General features: G+C 43.2%; 3 protein-coding genes across 4 annotated transcripts in view; 2 read left to right on the top strand and 1 right to left on the bottom strand.

The window, feature by feature from the left end:
• The window catches only part of CALCOCO2 (calcium binding and coiled-coil domain 2), a 34,128-nt gene extending 12,308 nt beyond the window's left edge, over nucleotides 1-21,820 (top strand). The window contains exons 3-13 of one of the 2 annotated variants that reach the window (XM_050765670.1): nucleotides 4,585-4,687; nucleotides 4,843-4,976; nucleotides 5,757-5,882; nucleotides 7,487-7,575; nucleotides 7,957-8,026; nucleotides 8,967-9,089; nucleotides 9,387-9,473; nucleotides 12,616-12,711; nucleotides 17,055-17,190; nucleotides 19,234-19,262; nucleotides 19,795-21,820. In XM_050765670.1, coding sequence (XP_050621627.1) covers nucleotides 4,585-4,687; nucleotides 4,843-4,976; nucleotides 5,757-5,882; nucleotides 7,487-7,575; nucleotides 7,957-8,026; nucleotides 8,967-9,089; nucleotides 9,387-9,473; nucleotides 12,616-12,711; nucleotides 17,055-17,190; nucleotides 19,234-19,262; nucleotides 19,795-19,962 — 1,161 coding nt within the window. In that variant the 3' untranslated portion in view covers nucleotides 19,963-21,820. The other variant, XM_050765671.1, reaches the window with a different exon arrangement.
• The window catches only part of ATP5MC1 (ATP synthase membrane subunit c locus 1), a 73,633-nt gene that overhangs the window by 12,010 nt on the left and 39,012 nt on the right, over nucleotides 1-22,611 (top strand). The gene's annotated exons all lie outside the window — the stretch shown is intronic.
• Nucleotides 13,530-14,039, bottom strand: LOC126939893 (40S ribosomal protein S15a-like). Its single transcript, XM_050765719.1, has one exon. It carries the CDS (start codon nucleotides 13,980-13,982, stop codon nucleotides 13,590-13,592), a length of 393 nt encoding a protein of 130 aa, XP_050621676.1. The 5' UTR covers nucleotides 13,983-14,039; the 3' UTR covers nucleotides 13,530-13,589.

Genomic DNA, 22,611 nt, shown 5'->3' with positions numbered 1-22,611 from the left:
GTATACTGCCAACTCCCAATGTCAGTGACCTTTGGTTTGACACCTCAGTATGTCATGTGCCTATTGCCAGTGCTGTTCATCCTGAAATCAGACACCGTTCTCAACTGCACTCAGAAGGAGCTGTTGCTTATTTATATCCTTCATTGAATTCCTTTGCCTTTATTGTTTGGAACATCAAACTTATTGATGAGCAATTTAAGCTGGAGGTAGCAAGACTGGTGTTTGGAGATAGGGATAGTGGCCAACAGCAGGACGCTGGCAAGTGTCGTGACAGCTCTTGAGACTGCAGAGTATTGAGTCATCAGACTAAAAGGTGTGCCAACACACCAGAGTGTTTTCTGTCTTAGAAAGAAGATGGTAGTTGCTTTTCTTCTTCCTCATATGTAGCAAAGCATATAGGTCACATTGCCTGGTAAGAGTTTTCCACAATGGAGCTATAGCTTCACTGTCTAGTACTGCGGCTACTAGCCATGTGTGGCTGTTAAGCACTTGAAATGTGGTTAGTGTGACTAAGTAACTGGATTTTATTTTATTTTATTTTATTTATTTATTTATTTAGAGACAGAGTTTCGTTCTGTTGCCCAGGCTGGAGTGCAATGGCGTGATCACGGCTTACCGCAACCTCCGCCTCTCAGGTTCAAGCGATTCTCCTGCCTCAGCCTCCTGAGTAGCTGGGATTACAGGCATGTGCCACCATGCCTGGCTAATTTTGTATTTTTAGTAGAGACAGGGTTTCTCCATGTTGGTCAGGCTGGTCTTGAACTCCCAACCTCAGGTGATCCGCCTGCCTTGGCCTCCTAAAGTGCTGGGATTACAGGTGTGAGCCACCGCACCAGGCCCAAGTAACTGGATTTTAAATTTTACTTAATGTTAATTAAAGTTTAAATAGCTTCATGTGGCTAGTGGCTATCATTGGTTAATGCAGGTACAGATCATGAAAAAGAGAATGATTCAGAAATTACTTACCAGACTTTAAAATGTCGTTTATAACGTCTTTTTTGTTTTTGTTTTTGGAACATCGTTATATTTCTGTTTTGCTTAGACTTAGCAACCACCAGTAAAGACTTCACCATATACCATATGAAAATCTTGGGGTTTTTTTTTTTTTTTTTAAGATGGAGTTTTGCTCTTGTCACCCAGGCTGGAGTGCAATGACACGATCTTGGCTCACTACAACCTCCACCTCCCTGGTTCAAGCAATTCTCCTGCCTCAGCCTCCCAAGTAGCTGAGATTACAGGCACCCCGCCTCCCCGGTTCAAGCAATTCTGCTGCCTCAGCCTCCTGGGTAGCTGGGATTACAGGGCCCCACCACCATGCCCGGCTAATTTTTGTATTTTTAGTAGAGATGGGGTTTCACCACGTTGGCCAGGCTGGTCTCGAACTCCTGACCTCATGTGATCCACCTACCTCAGCCTCCCAAAGTGCTGGGATTACAGGCGTGAGCTACCGCGCCTGGCCAATCTTGGGCTTTTTAAAAACAAATGTTTAAAAATATTTTGACCAGGTGTGGTGGCTCACTCCTGTAGTCCCAGGAGGGAGGCCAAGGCAGACGGATCACTTGAGGTCAGGAGTTCAAGACCAGCCTGGCCAACATGGTAAAACCCCATCTCTACTAAAAATACAAAAATGAGTCAGGTGTGGTGGCACCCACCTGTAGTCCCAGCTATTCAGGAGGCTGAGGCAGGAGAATTGCTTGAACCCAAGAGGCAGAGGTTGCAGTGAACCAAGATTGTGCCACTGCACTCCAGCCTGGGCAATAGAGTGAGACTCCATCTCAAAAAAAATTTTTTTTTAATGTGTCTATATTTGGAATACTTCATACATTTCAGAGGTATTACCATATCCCAATAAATAAATAATTGTTAAGCTAAAGAAGGGCTTCTAATGTCCATTGTCCATAAAGGTATTGACTTGAATGCCTACCCTGAGGACATGCTTTGCTAGGCCTTTGTTGAGGATGTGTATGTGTGTGTGTGTGTGTGTATTTTCTAATTAAATCCTCACAGTGGGCCGGGTGCAGTGACTCATTCCTGTAATCCCAGCACTTTAGGAAGCCGAGGCAGGTAGATCACCTGAGCTAGGGAGTTCAAGACCAACCAGACCAACATGGAGAAACCCTGTCTCTACTAAAAATACAAAATTAGCCAGGCATGGTGGCACATACCTGTAATCCCAGCTACTTGGGAGGCTGAGGCAGGAGAATCACTTGAACCCGGGAGGTGGAGGTTGTGAGCCAAGGTCATGCCATTGCACTCCAGCCTGGGCAACAGAGCAAGACTCCGTCTAAAATATAAAAAAAGAAAAATTCTCACAGTGCAGTAGCCCCCTGAGGTGGGTAGTAGTATCTCTTGGGCGTAAGTAAGTAAAATGAGTATCTTTGAGAGATGGTGACTTTCCCAAGGCCTCACAGTGAATAAGCCGTGAAGCAGGTTTGGCTCCCAAACTTCTGCTTTTTCTCCTCTACTCTGCTGAATTCCTTTGAGCAACAGATAGTAAATTAGAGAACGAAGAGTTGACTGTAAAGTTTCGTCCTTCACATCTCTCCTCAAACGCTCTCCCCAGTGTTCTTTCAGTGTAGTCTTAATTGGACTATTCAACTCCTCATCACCCCAGGCACTGGTAGTATCTGGCACCAGGTAGGTACTCAGTAAATCTTTTTATTTTTTATGTATTTTTAAAAATTTATTTTAAGACAGTCTCGTTCTCTTCACCCAGGCTGGAGTGCAGAGGTGCAATCTGGGCTCACTGCAGCCTCTACCTCCTGGGTTCCAGTGATTCTCATGCCTCAGCCACTGAGTAGCTGGGATTACAGGCATGCACCACTGTGCCCGGCCAGTAAATGTTTTTAATACGTACAAATACATTACATCTTCTCTATAGTGAAAGTCACCACCAATGATGGAGCCTAAAGCAGGAAGTAGTCTGCTTTCCTTCCCTCAGTGTATAATCCTATGCTTCATACTCTCCTTGACTTGGGCATTTAAATGTTTCCAAGACAAACTGGAACAAGGACTACTCAAATGGAGGAGCCAAGGACAGACATTGCAGGTGGCTAGAAGTTGTTTCCCTGTTCCAAGGCAGCAATAATTCTTAGGTCTTCCCAATGATATTTCGGTCACAGTGCATTAAGAAGCTCCAGGATGTGAATGAGGACTCCATAAAATTCCTGCTTCCTGTACCACCACAGGCTGCAGTGGCTCTGAGATGCTTACAGCAGTGGGGTGTGTATTAATGAGACTCTAAAACATGCCCTAGGATGTTCTGATGAGTTTTTGGTATAGCCTTTTCCACCCTGCTTTGATTCCTTAATATATAAAAATGGGATTTATTTTTAGTTCTCTTCTTACTGAGCTCAGGCAGGGTCAAAATATGGCAATAAATGTAATTTTGCTTCTCATTTGCTGAGTGTTGTCCCCTTGAAGACACAATAGCTGGCTTTCTATTCTCTGGTGTGCTTTTATTTTCTAGATAAGATTTGAGCAATCTTTTACCCCCTTCACATTTGTGAGAATATTTTCCACTTAGCCAGCTTTCTGCTCTGAGGCATGTTTTGCTGCATCCTTATGTCTTATGATTTATTGTATTCAATACCTAGAAGAGGCCTTTATGACTACCAGATTGTTGTTAATATCTTTATTGCCAAAAAGCCATCATTAAGCATGCATGAAGAAAAACAGTAAAGAAAAAAAATTGTATAGACCTGGAATCTCTTATCTGGTGCCTCATAATCTAAGAACCCTGTTCTCCCTCTGCCCCCAAAACAGACATTATAAAGAAGAATGGAGTTTTTTTTAATGCAGTAGGTTGATATATGACAGGGCTTAATTGGACATAATAGAGGACACACCAATAGAGAGGGCAGGTCAGAAGTGATTTCTGATTTAGAAGCCCAAAGAACACCATTGTAAGAGGATCAGGGTTCCTATTCCCAGAACTTTCCCCTTAAATCAGTCTCAGCTCTATCTCTGACTTGTAGATAGAATTTTTGGATCTTTTCTCCTGGGTGGTGAGGAGCTAGTTTTCAAATCTTTCCAAGACTTGTATTTTGAGCTGTGTATGTGCACCCCAATATTTGGTTATATCAGACGTTTTCCCATATGCAGTTATCATAAGTGAAAAATAAAATAAAAAATTAAAAAAGATTTGAGCCCTGGTGTGAGAATCTTGTCATAATGAACTCATTCTATTATATTTTATTTTTTCTTTTTTTGGAAACGGAGTCTCACTCTGTCACCCGGGCTGGAGTGCAATGGTGCAATCTTGGCTCACTGCAACCTCCACCTCCTGGGTTCAAGCAATTCTCCTGCCTCAACCTCCTGAGTAGCTGGGATTACAGGCGCACATCACCACGCCTGCCTTATTTTTTGTATTTTAGTGGAGACGGGGTTTCACCATGTTGCCCAGGCTAGTCTTGAACTATTGAGCTCAGGCAATCCACCCGCCTTGGCCTCCCAAAGTGCCGCCACACCCGGCCTATATTTTCAATATATACAAATAAAAAGTGATTTTAAGAAGATGTAGCCCAATTAGGATTTTCCCCACACCCCTTTCAGGTACTAAATAAGAACTTCTTGTCATTGCAGGTGGGATGGAAGACAGTCCGTGAGTATTACACCTTCATGTGGGTTACTTTGCCCATTGACCTAAACAACAAATCAGCTAAACAGCAGGAAGTCCAATTCAAAGGTGAGAAAAATACTGGATCAAAGGTGTTGAAGACAGTAGCCAAGACTAATTAATTCCCTTCAGCTTGAGCTTTCTGGGGCAGATGAAAAGACTTCCAGAATTTTACTTTTCTGAATAGATCTTATTTTGGATTAAAACTTATGTTGTGTTTTCAGCTTACTACCTGCCCAAGGATGATGAGTATTACCAGTTCTGCTATGTGGATCAGGATGGCGTGGTCCGGGGAGCAAGTATTCCTTTCCAGTTCCGTCCAGAAAATGAGGAAGACATCCTGGTTGTTACCACTCAGGTTTATAAAACTTCTCACCTCAATCCCTTACTGCTGTTATGAGTAGCAATGTAGGATAGGGTGGAATTTGAGTTAATAAGGCTTTATTGAATATCTAACGGTATCGTTGGAAAAAATGCATATAGTACTCATGCGGACTCACTAAGGAATGACTTAGGAATGTTAACAAGAATCATAACAATAGGTGATTTCTTCCTTTTCTAAAACTTCTTTAACTCAGCTGGCATTCAGTTATTCTTTTAACTTTTCCAGTTGTTTAATTTTTGTCATCTACACATCTTATCACCATGGTAAATGTAAAAGCTCCTTTGAGGAGAGAAGCACCAAATATTTTTATCTCTTTCAGTTCTGGCCTATAGCCTGTCTGTCATACATGAGTATTAGATTCATTTTCTTACTTCATCATTTAACAGGACACCTACTCTTCATCCAGCACTACGGTAGGCACTGGGAACACAATGAAGAATCAGTTGAAACACTGTCCTTGGCCTCAAGGAGCTAAGTCCATTGGGAGAGACAAGCAATATGGTCTGCAAGAAGAAGCTACATTCTTGTGTCAATTTTCCTTTTAACTTTTAATGGCTTTTTTTTTGGTATTGCTGCAGTTATAAAGACATACCTCTGTTATACCCTTACCTAGGTATTAAGGAGCAGCCCCCATTTGGGGTACGTAGATGTCACTGCAGTGAATGGCAATCAGCCAGTCCCTCACCATCCTAACCTATGGGAATTTTCTGCTAGAGGGACTTGGAATATAGTTTATGGAATGTTCTTTTGTAGGGAGAGGTAGAAGAGATTGAGCAGCACAACAAGGAGCTTTGCAAAGAAAACCAGGAGCTGAAGGATAGCTGTGTCAGCCTCCAGAAGCAGAACTCAGACATGCAGGCTGAGCTCCAAAAGAAGCAGGTATGGCTGCTGGTTATAGGTGACCTTGGACCATGGAGATCAGAATTGGATGGTGCCTCATATCCAGCACCATATTCTGTTTTGCCTGTGATCTCACCCTCTTATACCAGTATCTTTGAACGGGCATTAGTTTTGTTTGTTTGTCTGAAATGGAGTCTCACTCTGTCACCCAAGCTGGAGTGCAAGGGTGCGATCTTGGCTCACTGCAACCCCCGCCTCCCAGGTTCAAGAGATTCTCCTGCCTCAGCCTCCCGAGTAGCTGGGATTACAGGTAATCGCCACCACACCCAGCCAATTTTTATATTTTTGTAGAGACAGAGTTTTACCATGTTGGCCAGGCTGGTCTCAAACTCCTGGCCTCAGGTGATCCACCCGCCTCGGTTTCCCAAAGTGCTGGGATTATAGGCATAAGCCACCTTCCCCAGCTGAATATCTCCTTTTAATTGTTTATATGTTGAAATGGTATTTTAGCTACATTGGGTTAAATATACTATCATTTGGCTAGGTGCAGTGGCTCACACCTGTAATTCCAGCACTTTGGGAGGCTGAGTCAGGTGGATCACAAGGTAAGGAGTTTGAGACCAGCCTGGCCAAGATGGTGAAACCCTGTCTCTACTAAAAATACAAAAATTAGCCAAGCATGCTGGTAGGTGCCTGTAATCCAAGCTACTCAGGAGGCTGAGGCAGGAGAACTGCTCAAACCTGGGAGGCGGAAGTTGCAGTGAGCCAAGATCACACCCCTGCACTCTGGCCTGGGTGACAGAGCAAGACTCCGTCTCACAAAAAGATTAGCCAGGCATGGTGTCATGCGCCTGTAATCCCAGCTACTCAGGAGGCTGAGGCAAGATAATTGCTTGAACCTGGGAGGCAGAGGTTGCAGTGAGCCAAGATCACACCACTGCACTCCAGCCTGGGCAACAGAGCAAGACTTTATCTCAAAACAATAAAATAAATAAAATAAAATAAAGTAAGATAAAATAAAATAAAATTTTAAATAAATATATATATATACACACACTATTATTAAAATTAATCTGTTTCTTTTTACCTTTTTAAAAATGTGCCTACTAAGATTTTAAAATTATATGTGGCTCTCACTTATTGAACAGCACTGTTCTAGGAAAAGGGCAGTTTTGTCTATTTTGTCCACTGTTGTGTCTGCAGTGCAAGAACAGTGTCTAGTATGGAATAGGCTCTGAGTAAATATTTATTTAATGAACAAATTATAAGCTCCAGTGGAATGAGAAATTAAGGTGATGCATTTTTAATATAGAAAGAGCATTTTGTGGCCGGGTGCAGTAGCTCATGTCTGAAATCCCAGCACTTTGGGAGGCTGAGGCAGGAGAATCGCTTGAACCCAGGCGACAGAGGTTGCAGTGAGCCAAGATCACGCCACTGCACTCCAGCCTGGGTGATAGAGTGAGACGCTGTATTAAAAAAAAAAAAAAAGAACATCTTCCTTTTATTTGAGTATTTCATTTACTGCTGTGTCATGCTATGCCTGACATATAGTAAGTGCTCAATAAATATTTGTTGCCTGCCTAAGATACTCATTCAAAAGTCATAGAAATAGTCTGTCCCTCTGATGGTGTTTCAATCTATAGGAGGAGCTAGAAACCCTACAGAGCATCAATAAGAAGTTGGAACTGAAAGTGAAAGAACAGAAGGACTATTGGGAGACAGAGTTGCTTCAGTGAGTGTGTCCCATAATTCTGGGAGGGGAAGAGCTGCTGTACCATCGATACCCTTAAATATAGTCAGATTAGATTTCTGGAATTTGCGAGAAAACACTGTTATGACATTGAAGGTGTGACTCTCTGCCCTTTGAATCATGAATTAGAAAATTGGTATCAGAATAGTCAGGAAAAATGATCTGATTTCAAATATTAACTTTAAGGATTGAATACTTGCAGTTTTTTGGAGTCAGGAAGCCAAAACAGGACTGCAGTGGAGACTAGTAGATTTTTAAATAACTCTGCAGGCTTAGGGCCAAGCCAGCCTTAAATCATTTAAGGCCAGGGGTAGCTGACCTGCAGTGAGTGAATTTTTCACATAGTTATCTCCACCTCCACAGACTGAAAGAACAAAACCAGAAGATGTCCTCAGAAAATGAGAAGATGGGAATCAGAGTGGATCAGCTTCAGGTAGGTAATGCCATACCTTTGTCAAAGGATATTTTCTTAGCCTTACCATGGCTCCAATTTGGTGGCCTAGAAAGATGTATTTCATTGCAGTGAGTGCCTAATAGCATACTTTTCAAAGTATCACACTAAAGTTTCAGGTTATGTATTTTCCATTCTTGAACCAGGTAAGCCTCCACCCTACTCATGCCCCCCCACTTTTAAAAAAAAAAAAAAATCATGATTCACAGCCAGGTGCAGTGGCTCACATCTGTAATCCCAGCACTTTGGGAGGCCGAGGCAGGTGGATCACCTGAGGTCAGGAGTTTGAGATCAGCCTGGCCAATATGGCAAAACCCCGTCTCTACTAAAAATAAAAAATTAGCTACGCGTGCTAATTTACAGGTGCACCTGTAATCCCAGCTACTCAGGAGGCTGAGGCAGAAGAATCACTTGAACCCCGGAGGCAGAGGTTGAAGTGAACAGAGGTCGCACCACTGCACTCCAGCCTGGGCGACAGAGCAAGACTCTGTCTCAAAAAAAAAAAAAAAAAATCGTAATTCACAAGGAACTTAGTGATTTGTTCATGTATTACTAAGTTAATTTACCATGAGCTCTTAATATAGATGACAATCATCTATATCAATAATCAAACTTTAATCTTTTCAAGCAAAATCGTACTCGAAAGTCTGGAATATAGAGCAGATAGCAGAACTGCTCTCATTTTTAGGAAGCTATGCCTTAAAGAGGTGCTTTAAAGAGTGGTTTGTCTAATTGTACTCAGTTGAGCCTTAGATTCTTAGGCTATAAGGTTGAGCTGAAAAGTAAAGGAGTTCTACAGGATATTTGGCAGTTGGGAGTTGCTAGGGAAACACATCTCTTTGTTATTGTACATTAAAAAGCATTGTTCCCGTTTTGTTTTCCTTCTTTTGTATCTTGGTTATGTTCACTATTTTTATTTTAGGCCCAGTTGTCAACTCAAGAGAAAGAAATGGAGAAGCTTGTTCAGGGAGATCAAGATAAGACAAAGCAGTTAGAGCACCTGAAAAAGGAAAATGGCCACCTCTTTCTCAGTTTAACTGAACAGGTAGAGTCATGGGAGAAAACAATACTTTTAGGCGTTTGCAAGAAAATATACATTGTTCTTTGTATAAAGAACATTTTAATGTTCTTTAATATGCCTGGATATCACTGGCTCTAGGAAAGGGCTCAGAGGAAACAGTCTGAAATGAGATAGCTCATGGCTTTCTTTAGAAACTGACAAGAGAAGACTTGCCTCTCCCTCTGCATCCTGCTTGCTCATTAGCTTAGCAGGCCCTTCCATGGTGTATGTGTGCATGTGTGTGTTTTCCCAGCAATGGTACTGAAATCTGTTTTTGTGCAGAGGAAGGACCAGAAGAAGCTCGAGCAGACAGTGGAGGAAATGAAGCAGAATGAAACTACGGCAATGAAGAAACAACAGGAATTAATGGCACGTCTGTCTTTGGATGGTTATGTGGGAGGGAGCCTATAGGAATATAGAAGAAAGGGATATGGGCCTATTTTCAGGTGATGGACAGGATAAGTAAGAAAGTGTTCACCTCTAGATGTTTTGCTTTCTAGCCAAAAGGACAGAGATTTACAAAATGTTTAGAAGTGGGCATTTCTAATGTGTAATAAGTGATAAAGGAATACTGCAAGTTAAACTTCATGACAAGATGTAGTTAACTAGATCCTTGGACTAGGGCTCACACAGAATAACCCCTACCCTCTTCTTATAGAGTTACAATGGGGGCAGACAAATGAATGGTTATAAAGGGCTCTATTACAGGAAAATATACCACCCAAAGCAAATCTTGTTATAATTAATATATTAGCATTATCATCATTATCAATTACGTAGGAATGAAAGCCTAATTGACTAATAATTTCCTGTAATATATGGTTGAAGAAGAGGCCCCCTGGTGTTGACAGGTGCCTGGAAGCCCCATTTACTTAGTTGATCCAAGGACATGAGAAATCCTGATGTCCGAGGGATATCCAGTCATTGGAATTGTAATTCACATCATATATGCACCATCCAGTCAATCACTGAGTACCTACTATATCTAAGATACTGTATGCTTTAGCATGATATAGGAAAGACTAGAACAAAGTTTGCAAATCAGCAGATCATAGGTCAAGGTCAGACACATATGTTTTATAAAGTAGTTATCAACATTTAAAAATAGGAATATTTCCCATAAAAATTTGTATTTCCAGCTTCCTTTGAGAAATGAGAGGACCTAGCAATGCTGAGCCCACATTCCTGTGCAGCAGCAATAGCTAGAGCTAAGTAACTGCTGTCCCCTGTAGGTGGGTCATGAGCTCTCCATCTAGCTGCAGTCTGCACTGTTTTGTTGCATTCAACTCCTTCATTCGATTACATTTCTTGCCTGCTCTCTATAGGCACATTCCAGTTTGTGACCTCTGATGTAGCAAAGAAATTACTGTTTAAAATAATCTATAGTCCCGGCCGGGTGCAGTGGCTCACGCCTGTAATGCCAGCACTTTGGGAGGCTGAGGCAGGCGGATCATGAGGTCAGGAGTTCGAGACCAGCCTGACCAACATGGCAAAACCCCATCTCTACTAAAAATACAAAAATTAGCTAGGCATGGTGATGGGTGTCTGTAATCCCAACTACTCAGGAGGCTGAGGCAGGAGAATCGCTTGAACCCGGGAGGCAGAAGTTGCAGTGAGCTGAGATCGCGCCATTGCACTCCAGCCTGGGCGACAGAGTGAGACTCTGTCTCAAGAAAAAAAAAAAACTATAGTCATTCAAAGATTTGAGCCACCTTGTGATGGGTATGGATTTCCTTGGTTTTCTTTTATATACATATATACATTTATATATATATATATACACACACACACATATATACACACACACACACATATATTTTTTTTTTTTCTTTTTTTTTTTTTTTTTTGAGACAGTCTTGCTTTGTCGCCCAGGTTGGAGTACACTGACCTGATCTCAGCTCACTGCAACTTCTGCCTCCCGGTTTCAAGCTATTCTCCTGCCTCAGCCTCCTGAGGGATTAGCTGGGATTACAGGTGGCTGCCACCATGCCCAGCTAATTTTTGTATTTTTAGTAGAGATGGGGTTTCACCATGTTGGCCAGGCTGGTCTCAAACTCCTGACCTCTGGTAATCCACCCACCTTGGCCTCCCACAGTGCTGGGATTACAGGTGTGAGCCACTGCACCCGGCCAGTTTTCTTAGTTTTCATGGGATATTTTTCAATACCTAGGGGCTCCCCACCTGGCTGATAGCAATCCTAATTCCTCATACATCCTGAAAGGCCGCTAAATATGAGGACTGTGTATCTTATGCTTCAGGAGCCTAGGAACAAGAAAGCGGCACTAACTGTGGAGGAGCAGTTAGCACGAGAGGTGGAACGCCTTAAGGCAAAGGTAGAGGCCGGGAAAGCCTGTTTCTTAGAGAAGTACAAAGAGTGTCAACGACTTCACAAACAGATCAGGCAACTCAGGGCGGCTGCACTGGTAGGTGACAGAGATAAGGGGGCCCAGGAAAGCAAGGGGTGCGAAGGTTAGTGGTTTTTAGACCAAGCCCAGAAGGTTGTACACCCTTGTTAAGGTGAGAAAGCTATCTTTCCACTAAAAAGAGGGATGTAGTGTACGGCCAGAAACTAGCGTGGGGTCCCTGAAAATATAGGCCCCAACTTAGCCACAGGTCTAAGGGAAGGTTTTTGTAACTATCAAGCAGGTTTCTGTGCAGACTCAGAGAGCCCTTTCTTATTTCTGCCTTTTGAGGAAGTGAAGCAGGACCAGAAGAGCCAGCAGGAGCCAATGGGGATGGGAAGCAAGGAGCCTGCAGTCAGCACTGTCACCGGGTAGCCCCCTCTCGCATTACTACCTCAGGGTCGGCTAGACACGCACAGCAGTTTGGGCACCAGCATTCAAATAAAAAAATCTTGGATCAAAAACCACAACTAGTAGGCTTAGCTTAAGTGTGTTTGTGAGGTATGCGCATGTGTATGTATGCAGGTAGAAGATGGGAAACTCTGAAGCATGAAACCAGTTAGGTCAACCTATCACACTGGGATGCTCAAGACCGCAGTCTGAGCTCCTTGTATCCTTGAACAAATGCCCTCCTGTGTTCCCTCTTCCTTCATGTAACTTGAGCTCAGATACCTATCCTCACACTGTAGGAAGGAATCACATCAACCCAAACCTAAGTGCTTCAGGCCTCACTGAGTGAGATGTTTATTCAAAACAAAGATAGTTTTCATGGTTGGGTGGGATTAAACAAGGTTTCATTTATCCCTAATTCTGATAAATCAGTCTTGAGATTTTCCCCAAGGTTGCTTTTTCCCTCCTTGGTCACTTATACCCTCAGTTTAAAAAAAAAAAAACAACAACTGGCATCTTGATGCCAGCTCAGGCCTTAAAGTGTTTTTTTCAAGTCACTTTAATTTAGCACCCTGCCCATAGTACCATTGCTTCCTCCCATTTGCCTTCTCCTCCATCTCAGTCTCCCCTCTTTGCAATGCCAGATCCTCTACAATTTCCCGCCTTGTACCCAGACTGCAATATGTGATCCTAGTCCTAATTTTTTTTATTGTTGACAGGATGAAAACTTTGACCTGTCAAGAAGACTGAGTGAGAAGAAAATGATATATAATGCTCTGCAGAGAGAGAAAGAGAGATTGGAAGGAGAAAATGATGTAAGTGTGTGAAAGAGGGTAGAAAACCCCAAGGTTTTAAGGGGAAGGAGCAGGGTGGCCCAGAGATGCAGTGATAAAAATAAGAAATTAAGGGCCATTTCTGGGACAGTGGGTGAAACAGTTGTTCCTAAACAAAGAGTAAATTTAATCTAATTTCCTAATCTACCACAAAACCCTGTCTTTATTCTACAACTGAAACTTGTTTGGCATGGCAATAGTCACCTTGAAAGAAGCCACACTGATGAAGAGCTAACTTATTTTTGCTTTTAACTTTACAGCTAATATGTGTTGCCTTGGGGGATGTGGGAATAACGTCCTACATAACTTTATGCTAGCAGGGAACTCCTTTCCTTCAGCACAACTTTTTCCTTTTTCTCTGCTGCCAAACCAGGAGCAGAAGTGGTGGTCTGTACCAGTGCTGGACCCATGGTAGGCCCCTAATAAATGCTGTGCATTCATTGATTCATTGATTCATTGGTTCATTCATTCATCCAACCAACATTTATTATTGATTGACTGAAGATGATATGGCAGAAAATAAAGTGGTTGTATTTGAAGTCAAAGTCATTCTCATGTTCTTTTTTTTGTTGTTTTTGTTGTTGTTGTTGTTGTTTTTGAGACAAGGTCTCACTCTGTCACCCAGGCTTGGGGTGCAGTGGCACAAGCTTGGCTCACTGCAGCCTTGATCACCTGGGCTCAAGTGATCCTCCTGCCACAGCCTCCCAAGTAGCTGCTACTATAGGCATATGCCACCATGCCCAGCCATTTTTTTTTTACTTTTAGTACAGACAAGGTCTTGCTATGTTGCCCAAGCTGGTCTTTTTTTTTTTTTTTTTTTTCCATGAGGCATTTTATTTGTAAATGTATGTATTACATCCCTAGAAAAAGAATCCCAGGATTTTCCCTCCTGTGTGTTTTCGTCTTGCTTCTTCATGGTCCATGATGCCAGCTGAGGTTGTCAGTACAATGAAACCAAACTGGCAGGATGGAAGCAGATTATTCTGCCATTTTTCTAGATCTTTGAGTTGCACATCAAATCTGGGGCTGATCACTCCACACTTGTTTAGCCTGCCTGTAAGGTTCACAACAATTTTCCCAGCTCTGTGATCATCAATGATTTCAAATTCGCCAATGTAACCATGCTTCATCATCACAGTGAGAAACCGGACGATGACTTTGGAGCACAGCCTAATAAGCACCTGGCGTTTGCCTCTCTTTTCGGCATTGTTGATGCTCTTGAGAGCATCAGCCAGGACATTCATGCGCACCATTGTGGCGGCGCGGAAAGATGGCGGAAAGGGAAGCTGGTCTTAAACTCCTGAGCTCAAGCAGTCCTCCTGCTTTGGCCTCCCAAAGTGCTGGGATTACAGACATGAGCCACCATGCCCGGCCCATTCTCATTTTCTTGCTCAGCATCAAAGAATAGGTGTCCATGCATTCTGGCTGCTACTCCTGTATCTGTACTTCCATCAGTTCATCAGTTCTTCATCTTTACCCTCTTTTTTTTTTTTTTGAGATGGAGTCTCACTCTGTCGCCCAGGCTGGAGTGCAGTGGTGCGATCTCGGCTCACTGCAAGCTCCGCCTCCCGGGTTCAAGCGATTCTCCTGCCTCAGCCTCCTGAGTAGCTGGGACTACAGGTGCCTGCCACCACGCCTAGACTGGAGTGCAATGACACAATCTTGGCTCACTGCAACCTCCCCCTCCCAGGTTCAAGCAATTCTCCTTGCCTCAGCCTCCTGAGTAGCTGGGATTACAGGCAAGTGCCACCACGCCTGGCTAGTTTTGTATTTTTGTAGAGATAGGGTTTCTCCATTTTGGTCAGGCTGGTCTCGAACTCCCGACCTCAGGTGATCTGCCCACCTTGGCCTCCTAGAGTGCTGGGATTACAGGTATGAGCCATGGCACCCAGACTTATCTTTTTTTCTGAGACAGAGTCTCACTCTTTTGCCCAGGCTGGAGTGCAGTGGCGTAATCATGACTTACTACAACCTCTGCCTCCTGATCTTTACCCTCTATAATTCTTCTGGCCTATGCCTCCTAGTGATCATTTTTACTATTTTTTTCTTTTTAAAATTGTGGTTAAAACACACAATGTGGCCGGGCGCGGTGGCTCACGCTTGTAGTCCCAGCACTTTGGGAGGCTGAGGCGGGCAGATCACGAGGTCAGGAGATTGAGACCATCATGGCTAATACGGTGAAACCCCATCTCTACTAAAAATACAAAAAAAAAAAAATTAGCAGGTGTGGTGGCGGGCGCTTGTAGTCCCAGCTACTCAGGAGGCTGAGGCAGGAGAAAGGCATGAACCTGGGAGGCGGAGCTTGCAGTGAGCTGAGATCGTGCCACTGCACTCCAGCCTGAGTGACAGAGCGAGACTCCGTCTCAAAAAAAAAAAAAAAAAAAAGCATAGAATTTACCATCTTAATAATGTAAAAGTGTACAGTTCAGTAGAGTTAAGTGCATCACAGTGCTATGCAACAGATCCCCAGAACTTTTCCATCTTGCAACATTGAAACTTCATACCTACTAAACAATAATTCTTCCTCAATTTCTACTTTTGATTATATCATTTATGCCAATGTGTTTCATAATTGCAGAAGGCTTTTTGGGTTCTCTTTCTAGTCTTGTTATTCCCATTCTCTATTTATTTGTTTTGTTTTTTTTGTTTGTTTGTTTGTCTGTCTGTTTTTTAGACAGAGTCTCGCTCTGTCATCCAGGCTGGAGTGCAGTGGTGCCATCTTGGCTCACTGCAACCTCCGCCTCCCAGATTCAAGCGATTCTTGTGCTTCAGCCTCCCAAGTAGCTAGGATTGCAGGTGCGCACTACCATGCCCAGCTAATTTTTGTGTTTTTAGTAGAGAGGGGGTTTCACCATGTTGCCCAGGCTAGTCTCGAACTCCTGGGCTCAAGCGATCCGCCTGCCTTAGCCTCCCAAAGTGATGGGATTGCAGGCATAAGCCACTGTGTTCGGCCTATTCCCATTCTCTTAATATATACCTTGAGTTTGAAATCCCTTTTTTCTAGGTTAGTTGATTGATTGTTGGGGGCAGGTGCACACACAGTTTGCAAAACGAAGGGAAAGATTTGGTATTTGGAAGCTTTGTTAAGAACCGTAGTAAAACCCTCTTAAGACGATAAGGGAAATTTGCTTATTTCCCTTTTCCTAAGAATTTTAAATGCTGTCTGTGCCACTTTTAGTAATTTTCTTCTTTTTCCTTACCTCCCTCCCACCCTGCCTTCTTACTCATTCTCTGTGTTGGTATATCCATTTGAATGGGATAAGACATGAAGAAGGAAAAATTATTTCACGTGAATATTTACATTATGTAAGAAATTATTCTAGGAAGGAAATTGAAAAAATATGCTGCTCTCAATAATACACAACACTGGGAGGCCAAGGCAGGACGATCACTTGAAGCCAGGAGTTTGAAACCGGCTTGGGCAACAAAGCAAGAGTCTATAATCTCTACAAAAAGTTAAAAAGTCAGCCGGGCATGGTGTCATGCACCTGTAGTCCCAGCTACTAAGGAGGCTGAGGTGCGAGGGTTGCTTGAGCCTATGAGTTCAAGGCTGCAGTGAGCTATGATCGCACCCTGCACTCCAGCCTGGGTGACAGCGCAAGACCCTGTCTCTAAAAAAAACAAATTTAACAACAATAATAATAATACACAATAGTTTCAATGTTGATATATCTATCAGAATAGTTGCAGTATTAATATAGCTCCTGCCACTTTCATATATTCACACATTTGTTCCTCCCTTTAGTTGGCATGTATTTAGAGATTTAAAATTCTTTTTTGTATTAATATAAACAAAATGTAGTAAATATATTTAAATTCAGGTATAGGCTGGGCACAGTGGCTCACACCTGTAATCCTGATACTTTGGGAGGCCAAGGCAGGCGGATCACTTGAGGTCAGGAGTTCGAGACCAGCCTGGAGAACATGGTGAAACCCCCATCTCTACTAAAAATACAGAAATTAGCTAGGCGTGGTGGTGGGTGCCTGTAATCCCACCTACTTGGGAGGCTGAGGCATAAGAATAACTTGAACCTGGGAGACAGAGGTTGCAGTGAGCCAAGATGGTGCCACTGCACTCTGGCCTAGGAGACAGAGCAAGCCTCTGACTCAAAATAAATAAATAAATTCAGGTATAAAGAACTTAGATCTTTGGAATATTGAAACTGCTGCCTTCCCTTCTGAAGAATTATGGATTATCGATTATTGAGTTTCTCCAGTGCCACATTGCTAATTGAGAACTACCTGGGAGGGACATCTCCTAGCCAGTTCCTGGTAGCCATTCTTGGTATTGTCTTTCAACATGTCTATACATCCTCTATCCTTAGCTTTTGAAGAGGGAGAACAGCAGATTGCTCAGTTACATGGGTCTGGATTTTAATTCTTTGCCGTATCAAGTACCTACTTCAGATGAAGGAGGCGCAGGACAAAATCCAGGACTTGTCTATGGAAACCCGTATTCTGGTAAGACAACTTTCCCATTCCAACTGGAAGGACCCTGCCTGCATCCCTTTCCCCTACTAAATTTTTGTTTCTGAGGTGCTCATTAAGACCAGTCTCATTGTTAAGACTTGCTGGGCAGAAGCTGAGGACCCAATGGAAAGATTGCCAGGCGAGAAGTGTTAATTGAGAAATAAATCTGAATCCAGAAGACACAAATCAGATCATTCGCCTAGAGGCAGCAGACACAAATTGAGTCCCGTGGCTATATTCCAAATGTGTAAATCAGAGAAATGACTTTATGTAGAAGATATACACATACAAAGCTGAGGAAGCTAATTAAGGTTTTGAAATGGTAGCAAGAGAGGCAAGTTATGCCGCCCAGGAACTAGTGGATACAGCAGCCACCCTGATGGCTGACCAAGGACAGCAGAAACATGCTCCGCAGAGATTCCTCGGTGGTAGGACAGGAAATGGGGGTGAAAAGGACTTAGGGTAACATGTCCTTGCCAAACAGGGAGCTTTTCTCATTTGTCTCCAAAAGCAATATGAGATCTCATTTGCTTTTTGTGGCATTTTAAAGCAGCAGCATTATCTTTAGAGTTACAACCAGATGTTTATAACAGGTAACAAGTTTATTTTTTCTTTAAAATTAAGTTTGTAGCCATGCGCAGTGGCTCATGCCTGTAAGCCCAGCACTGTGGGAGGCCAAGGCGGGCAGATCACCTGAGGTCAGGAGTTCAAGACAAGCATGGCTACCGTAGTGAAACCCTGTCTGTACTAAAAATACAAAAATTAGCTGGGTGTAGTAGTGGACTTGGCTCACTGCAACCTCCGCCTCCTGGGCTCAACAGATCCTCTCAGCTCACTGCAACCTCCACCTCCCGGGCTCAACCGATCCTCTCACCTCAGCCTACCAAGTAGCAGAGACTACAGGCGCCAGCCACCACGCCCAGCTAATTTTTGTATTTTGTGTAGAGTTGGGGTTTTGCCATGTTGCCCAGGCCGATTTCGAACTCCTGAGCTCAAGCAATCCACCCACCTCAGCCTCCCAAAGTGCTGGGATTTTAAGTGTGAGCCATTGTACCTGTCTGTGGATACAGTCTTAAAATCTATTCTCAGATTGTCCTTAAATTGTTACTATTTTTATTAAAATCTCATTTTCCCTACTCTGAAAATAGCTTTATTGTTTTTCTGACTGTATAACATATATATACACATATATATATATAAAGCCTGTGTGTATGTGTGTGTGTGTGTATATATATATATAATATACACACGCACAGCTAATGAAAATACAATTTCAGCCGGGCACAGTGGTTCACGCCTGTAATCCCAGCACTTTGGGAGGCCAAGATAGGCAGATCACGAGGTCAGGAGATCGAGACCATCCTGGCTAACATTGTGAAACCCCATCTCTACTAAAAATAGATAAACAAAAAATTAGCCAGGCGTGGTGGCAGGCGCCTGTAGTCCCAGCTACTTGGGAAGCTGAGACAGGAGAATGGTGTGAACTCAGGAGACGAAGCTTGCAGTGAGCTGAGATCGCGCCACTGCACTCCAGCCTGGATGACAGAGCAAAATTCCGTCTCAAAAAAAAAAAAAAAGAAAGAAAGAAAAAAAAAATACAACTTCAGGCTGGGCGTGGTGACTCACTCCTGTAATCCCAGCACTTTGGGAGGCCGAGGCAGGCGGATCACTTGAGATCAGGAGTTGGAGACCAGCCTGACCAACATGGAGAAACCTTGTCTCTACTAAAACTACCAAATATTAGCCAGGCATGGTGGTGGGCATCTGTAATCCCAGCTACTCAGGAGGCTGAGGCAGGAGAATTGCTTGAACCCAGGAGGCAGAGGCTGCAGTGAGCCGAAATCACGCCACTGCACTCCAGCCTGGGGGACAGAGCGAGACTCTGTCTCAAAAAAAAAAAAAAAAAAACGATTTCATTATTTATGTTTTCTTTTCACCTTATCATTGACCTAGATCCCCTCTATCAGCAGTACATATGAGAAGAAGCTAGGGTGGTGTTTTCTCATTGAATGAGATCTTTTTGATTCTTCTCAGGTATCCAAGAAAGTTCTTCCCCCAGCCAGGTAAGTATTTGATTCATGAGAATATTCCCACAAAGCCCCTGAAAATTTCCCTTCCTTTTCCAGTTCATGGGAGAACCATAGGGAGACAGGTTCATTTTGATAACTCCAGAAGTCAGCTGGATCCGTTTGTTCTGGGCCCAAGGCTGAGCCAGCCTGTTGTGGAAGGGAGAAGAAAGCACAGTTCATCCATCAGCATTTTGCTTAGGATCTATACCTTTAAGCTGTTTGGTAGCATAAGTAGGGAGGAGATCTGAACCAGGCAGCTAGCCAAACAAGTTCTGTCCAGTGCCGCTTCTAGGCTAGAAGCTGCTTTGGCTACTCAGCAATATTAGGCCCTTTCAATTCTGGGGTTAGATGAAGCCTGGTAAGTATCTCCAAATGTGCATTCTCTTCATTCATTCACTATTTCTTGAGCGCCTAACCATGTGCCAGTCATTATGCTAGGCACTGAGGATATAGTGGAAGACAGGATGACCACATCTGTGCCACATATAGCTTACATTTGTACTGACCTCTTTACTCTTCCTCCCAGCTCTCCATCAAGAAATGCCCTATCTGCAAAGCAGATGATATTTGTGATCACACCTTGGAGCAACAGCAGATGCAGGCCCTTTGTTTGAATTGTCCAATTTGTGACAAGATCTTCCCAGCTACAGAGAAGCAGATCTTTGAAGACCATGTGTTCTGCCACTCTCTCTGAGTGTCCCAACCTCTTGGATGTATACAGAGATTTTATAGAGTAGAACCTGTAGCTTCTGCCATGAGTTATATGAGTCTAGATCCTGCCTAACCCGAAATTATTAGGGATTTACTCAGCCCTGCTGCCACTAACAGTGGAGTTGTGTCACTGATCTGAAGGTCACTGTTAAGGACTTCTGCTGCCATCCTTGTGGGTTGCTACCTTTAAGTCACATAACTCTAGCTGTATCATCCTCTCACCTATCATTCTTCCGAGGGTCTCAGTACAAGGGCCCTGGGATGGAGCCAACCTGGGTATTCACAACAGGCCTGACTTGATACTAAGTGATTGGTTTTCCTAGTTGTCCCACTGCCATTCAAAGTCAGCCCTTGAGTGTATTTGTTCTCAGTCCTAACCCTGGGGCCAGAGATTGGTCCGAGGTTGAGAATTCTTCTACCTCATCCTCGGTGTTGCTTTCTCCAAATGATTGCGTTAGACTAGCCAAAAATGCCATGGCAAAGAGCTCAGAAGTCCAGTTTGGATACCAAAGGTTTCTCATGTTAATTTCTCAGCCCCCAAAGAAGCATCTTACTCCTGAACCTTAGACAGGAAGTATTATTTCAGTCACAGAAAGCTTTTCTGGGTACCTCTGGTTAGCACTTTCTACTCTCTGATATTTCCTATGTACATAGCTTGTATTGTTGTAAATCCTTTCTTAATGGTTAAATACGGATTGTTAGCAACTCTGGATTTGCAGTTTTCTGAATAGGTGAGTTTTGAATATGGATAAGTCAGAATAATGAGACAACTTGTTAATCTCTTTAATACTAAAAATAAATTACTCTTCTATTTCAGGGACTTAGGTAATTTAAAGTAAACCTTCAGTTTATAGTCTTTTATTTTGAAGCTCAAGGGAAAACTGATCAAAAGGACTATGGGAAGGACAGACCCCACGAATGATTTCTCTTCACCTTTCTTAAGTATTAAACAAAAAAGAGTGTCCTAGTGTCCTGGCAGTTATCTTGAGGTGGGGAAGGAGGTGATGAAACATTAGTTTGTGAAATCCAAGGCCCTGGCTTCTTTTTTTTTTTTTGAAACAGAGTCTCGCTCTGTCACCCAGGCTGGAGTGCAGTGGCGCGGTTAGCTCACTACAGCCTCCACCTCCCAGGTTCAAGCGATTCTCATGCCTTAGCTTCCCAAGTAACTGGGATTACAGGTGTGTGCCACCATGCCCAGCTAATTTTTGTATTTTTAGTGGAGACAGGGTTTCACTATGTTGGCCAGGCTGGTCTCAAACTCCTGGCCTCATGTGGTCCGTCCACTTCAGCCCTTCAAAATGCTGGGATTACAAGCGTGAGCCACATGCCCAGCCTGAGGCCCTGACATCTTGCTGTAACTTTTCATGCATTTTTTTTTTAAAGGAGCAGTGTGGATTTTGGCACCCTTTGTGAACCAAGTTCAATACCCTCTATCCACATTTGCCTAATTGAACTATAAGAAAGCAATAATTCCATTTTCTGTCCCCTCAAGGACTGAACAAATGGAAATAACTCCCAGGCAGTATCAGCTGGTCACTACAGAGACTTGTACAAAAACTTTTGAATGATGTGAAACACGTTGTCATGAATAAGGGTTGAGCCAACTATAGCCCTGTGTTCCTACTGGGCTTTCCCCAACATGGTTGGGAGTTATGCCCTAGACTAACTGTATTGTCCTAGTCACAGCTCCTTGCTTTGATTTCATCCTTGATAAAATGAAGATGAAACTTATACTACTCCTCCAGGCCTTTTGCTGCCTTAAGAATGAGACCTGACATTAACACTAACCCTAGAATAGAAATATATAATAGGGAGATGGTAATAAAGGAGTTTTTCTGGCACATACCCTCCCTGCAGAATTTCTGTTGCTCCCCAGATAGTTCTAGTGAAGAATTGCAGTTTCATTTATTTTGTACTAGTCAGCTCTTAATTAAGCACATGAATGGAGAGGAACAGTGGTGCACATAATCCAAATCAGTGAATACCATTTTGTGGTGAATTATCCACCCCTTTGCCCCTGCTACCCCGAGGGTTACCATGATTGTCAACAGCAGCAGGAGCCCTTCCACAGGGCTTGGTAAAAACAAAAAAAAACAAAAACAAAACAAAACAAAAACAGTTGAGGTGTTAATGACCCTTTTTGCTGGGTGTAAAACAAAGCATTTTTAACCACTGTTCCCCAGCTGCTCTTACCAAGGCTTTGAATGGGGAAATTATGCTCTAGGCAGCCACTAGTAGTAAACAATAGTTCTTTTTTTTTTATTTTTTTTTTTTTGAGACAGAGTTTCCCTCCGTTTCCCAGGCTAGAGTGCAGTGGCTCAATCTCTGCTCACTGCAAGCTGCACCTCCCGGGTTCACGGCATCCTCCTGCCTCAGCCTCCTGAATAGCTGGGACTACAGGCGCCTGCCACCGCGCCCAGCTAATTTTTTGTATTTTTAGTAGAGATGGGGTTTTACCGCGTTAGCCAGGATGGTCTCGATCTGCTGACCTCGTGATATACCCGCCTCGGCCTCCCAAAGTGCTGGGATTACAGGTGTGAGCTACTGCACCCAGCCAACAGTAGTTCTTATATAACCCACTGCCCACCCTGGCCTTCCTCCATCCCTCTCTCACCCACACATTATATAGCTT

Source organism: Macaca thibetana, chromosome 16 (genome assembly GCF_024542745.1).
Source record: "Macaca thibetana thibetana isolate TM-01 chromosome 16, ASM2454274v1, whole genome shotgun sequence".
NCBI classification, from domain to species: Eukaryota; Metazoa; Chordata; class Mammalia; order Primates; family Cercopithecidae; genus Macaca; species Macaca thibetana.
Note: the sequence above shows the minus strand (reverse complement) of the source record. Positions and strands in the feature narration are given on the sequence as shown.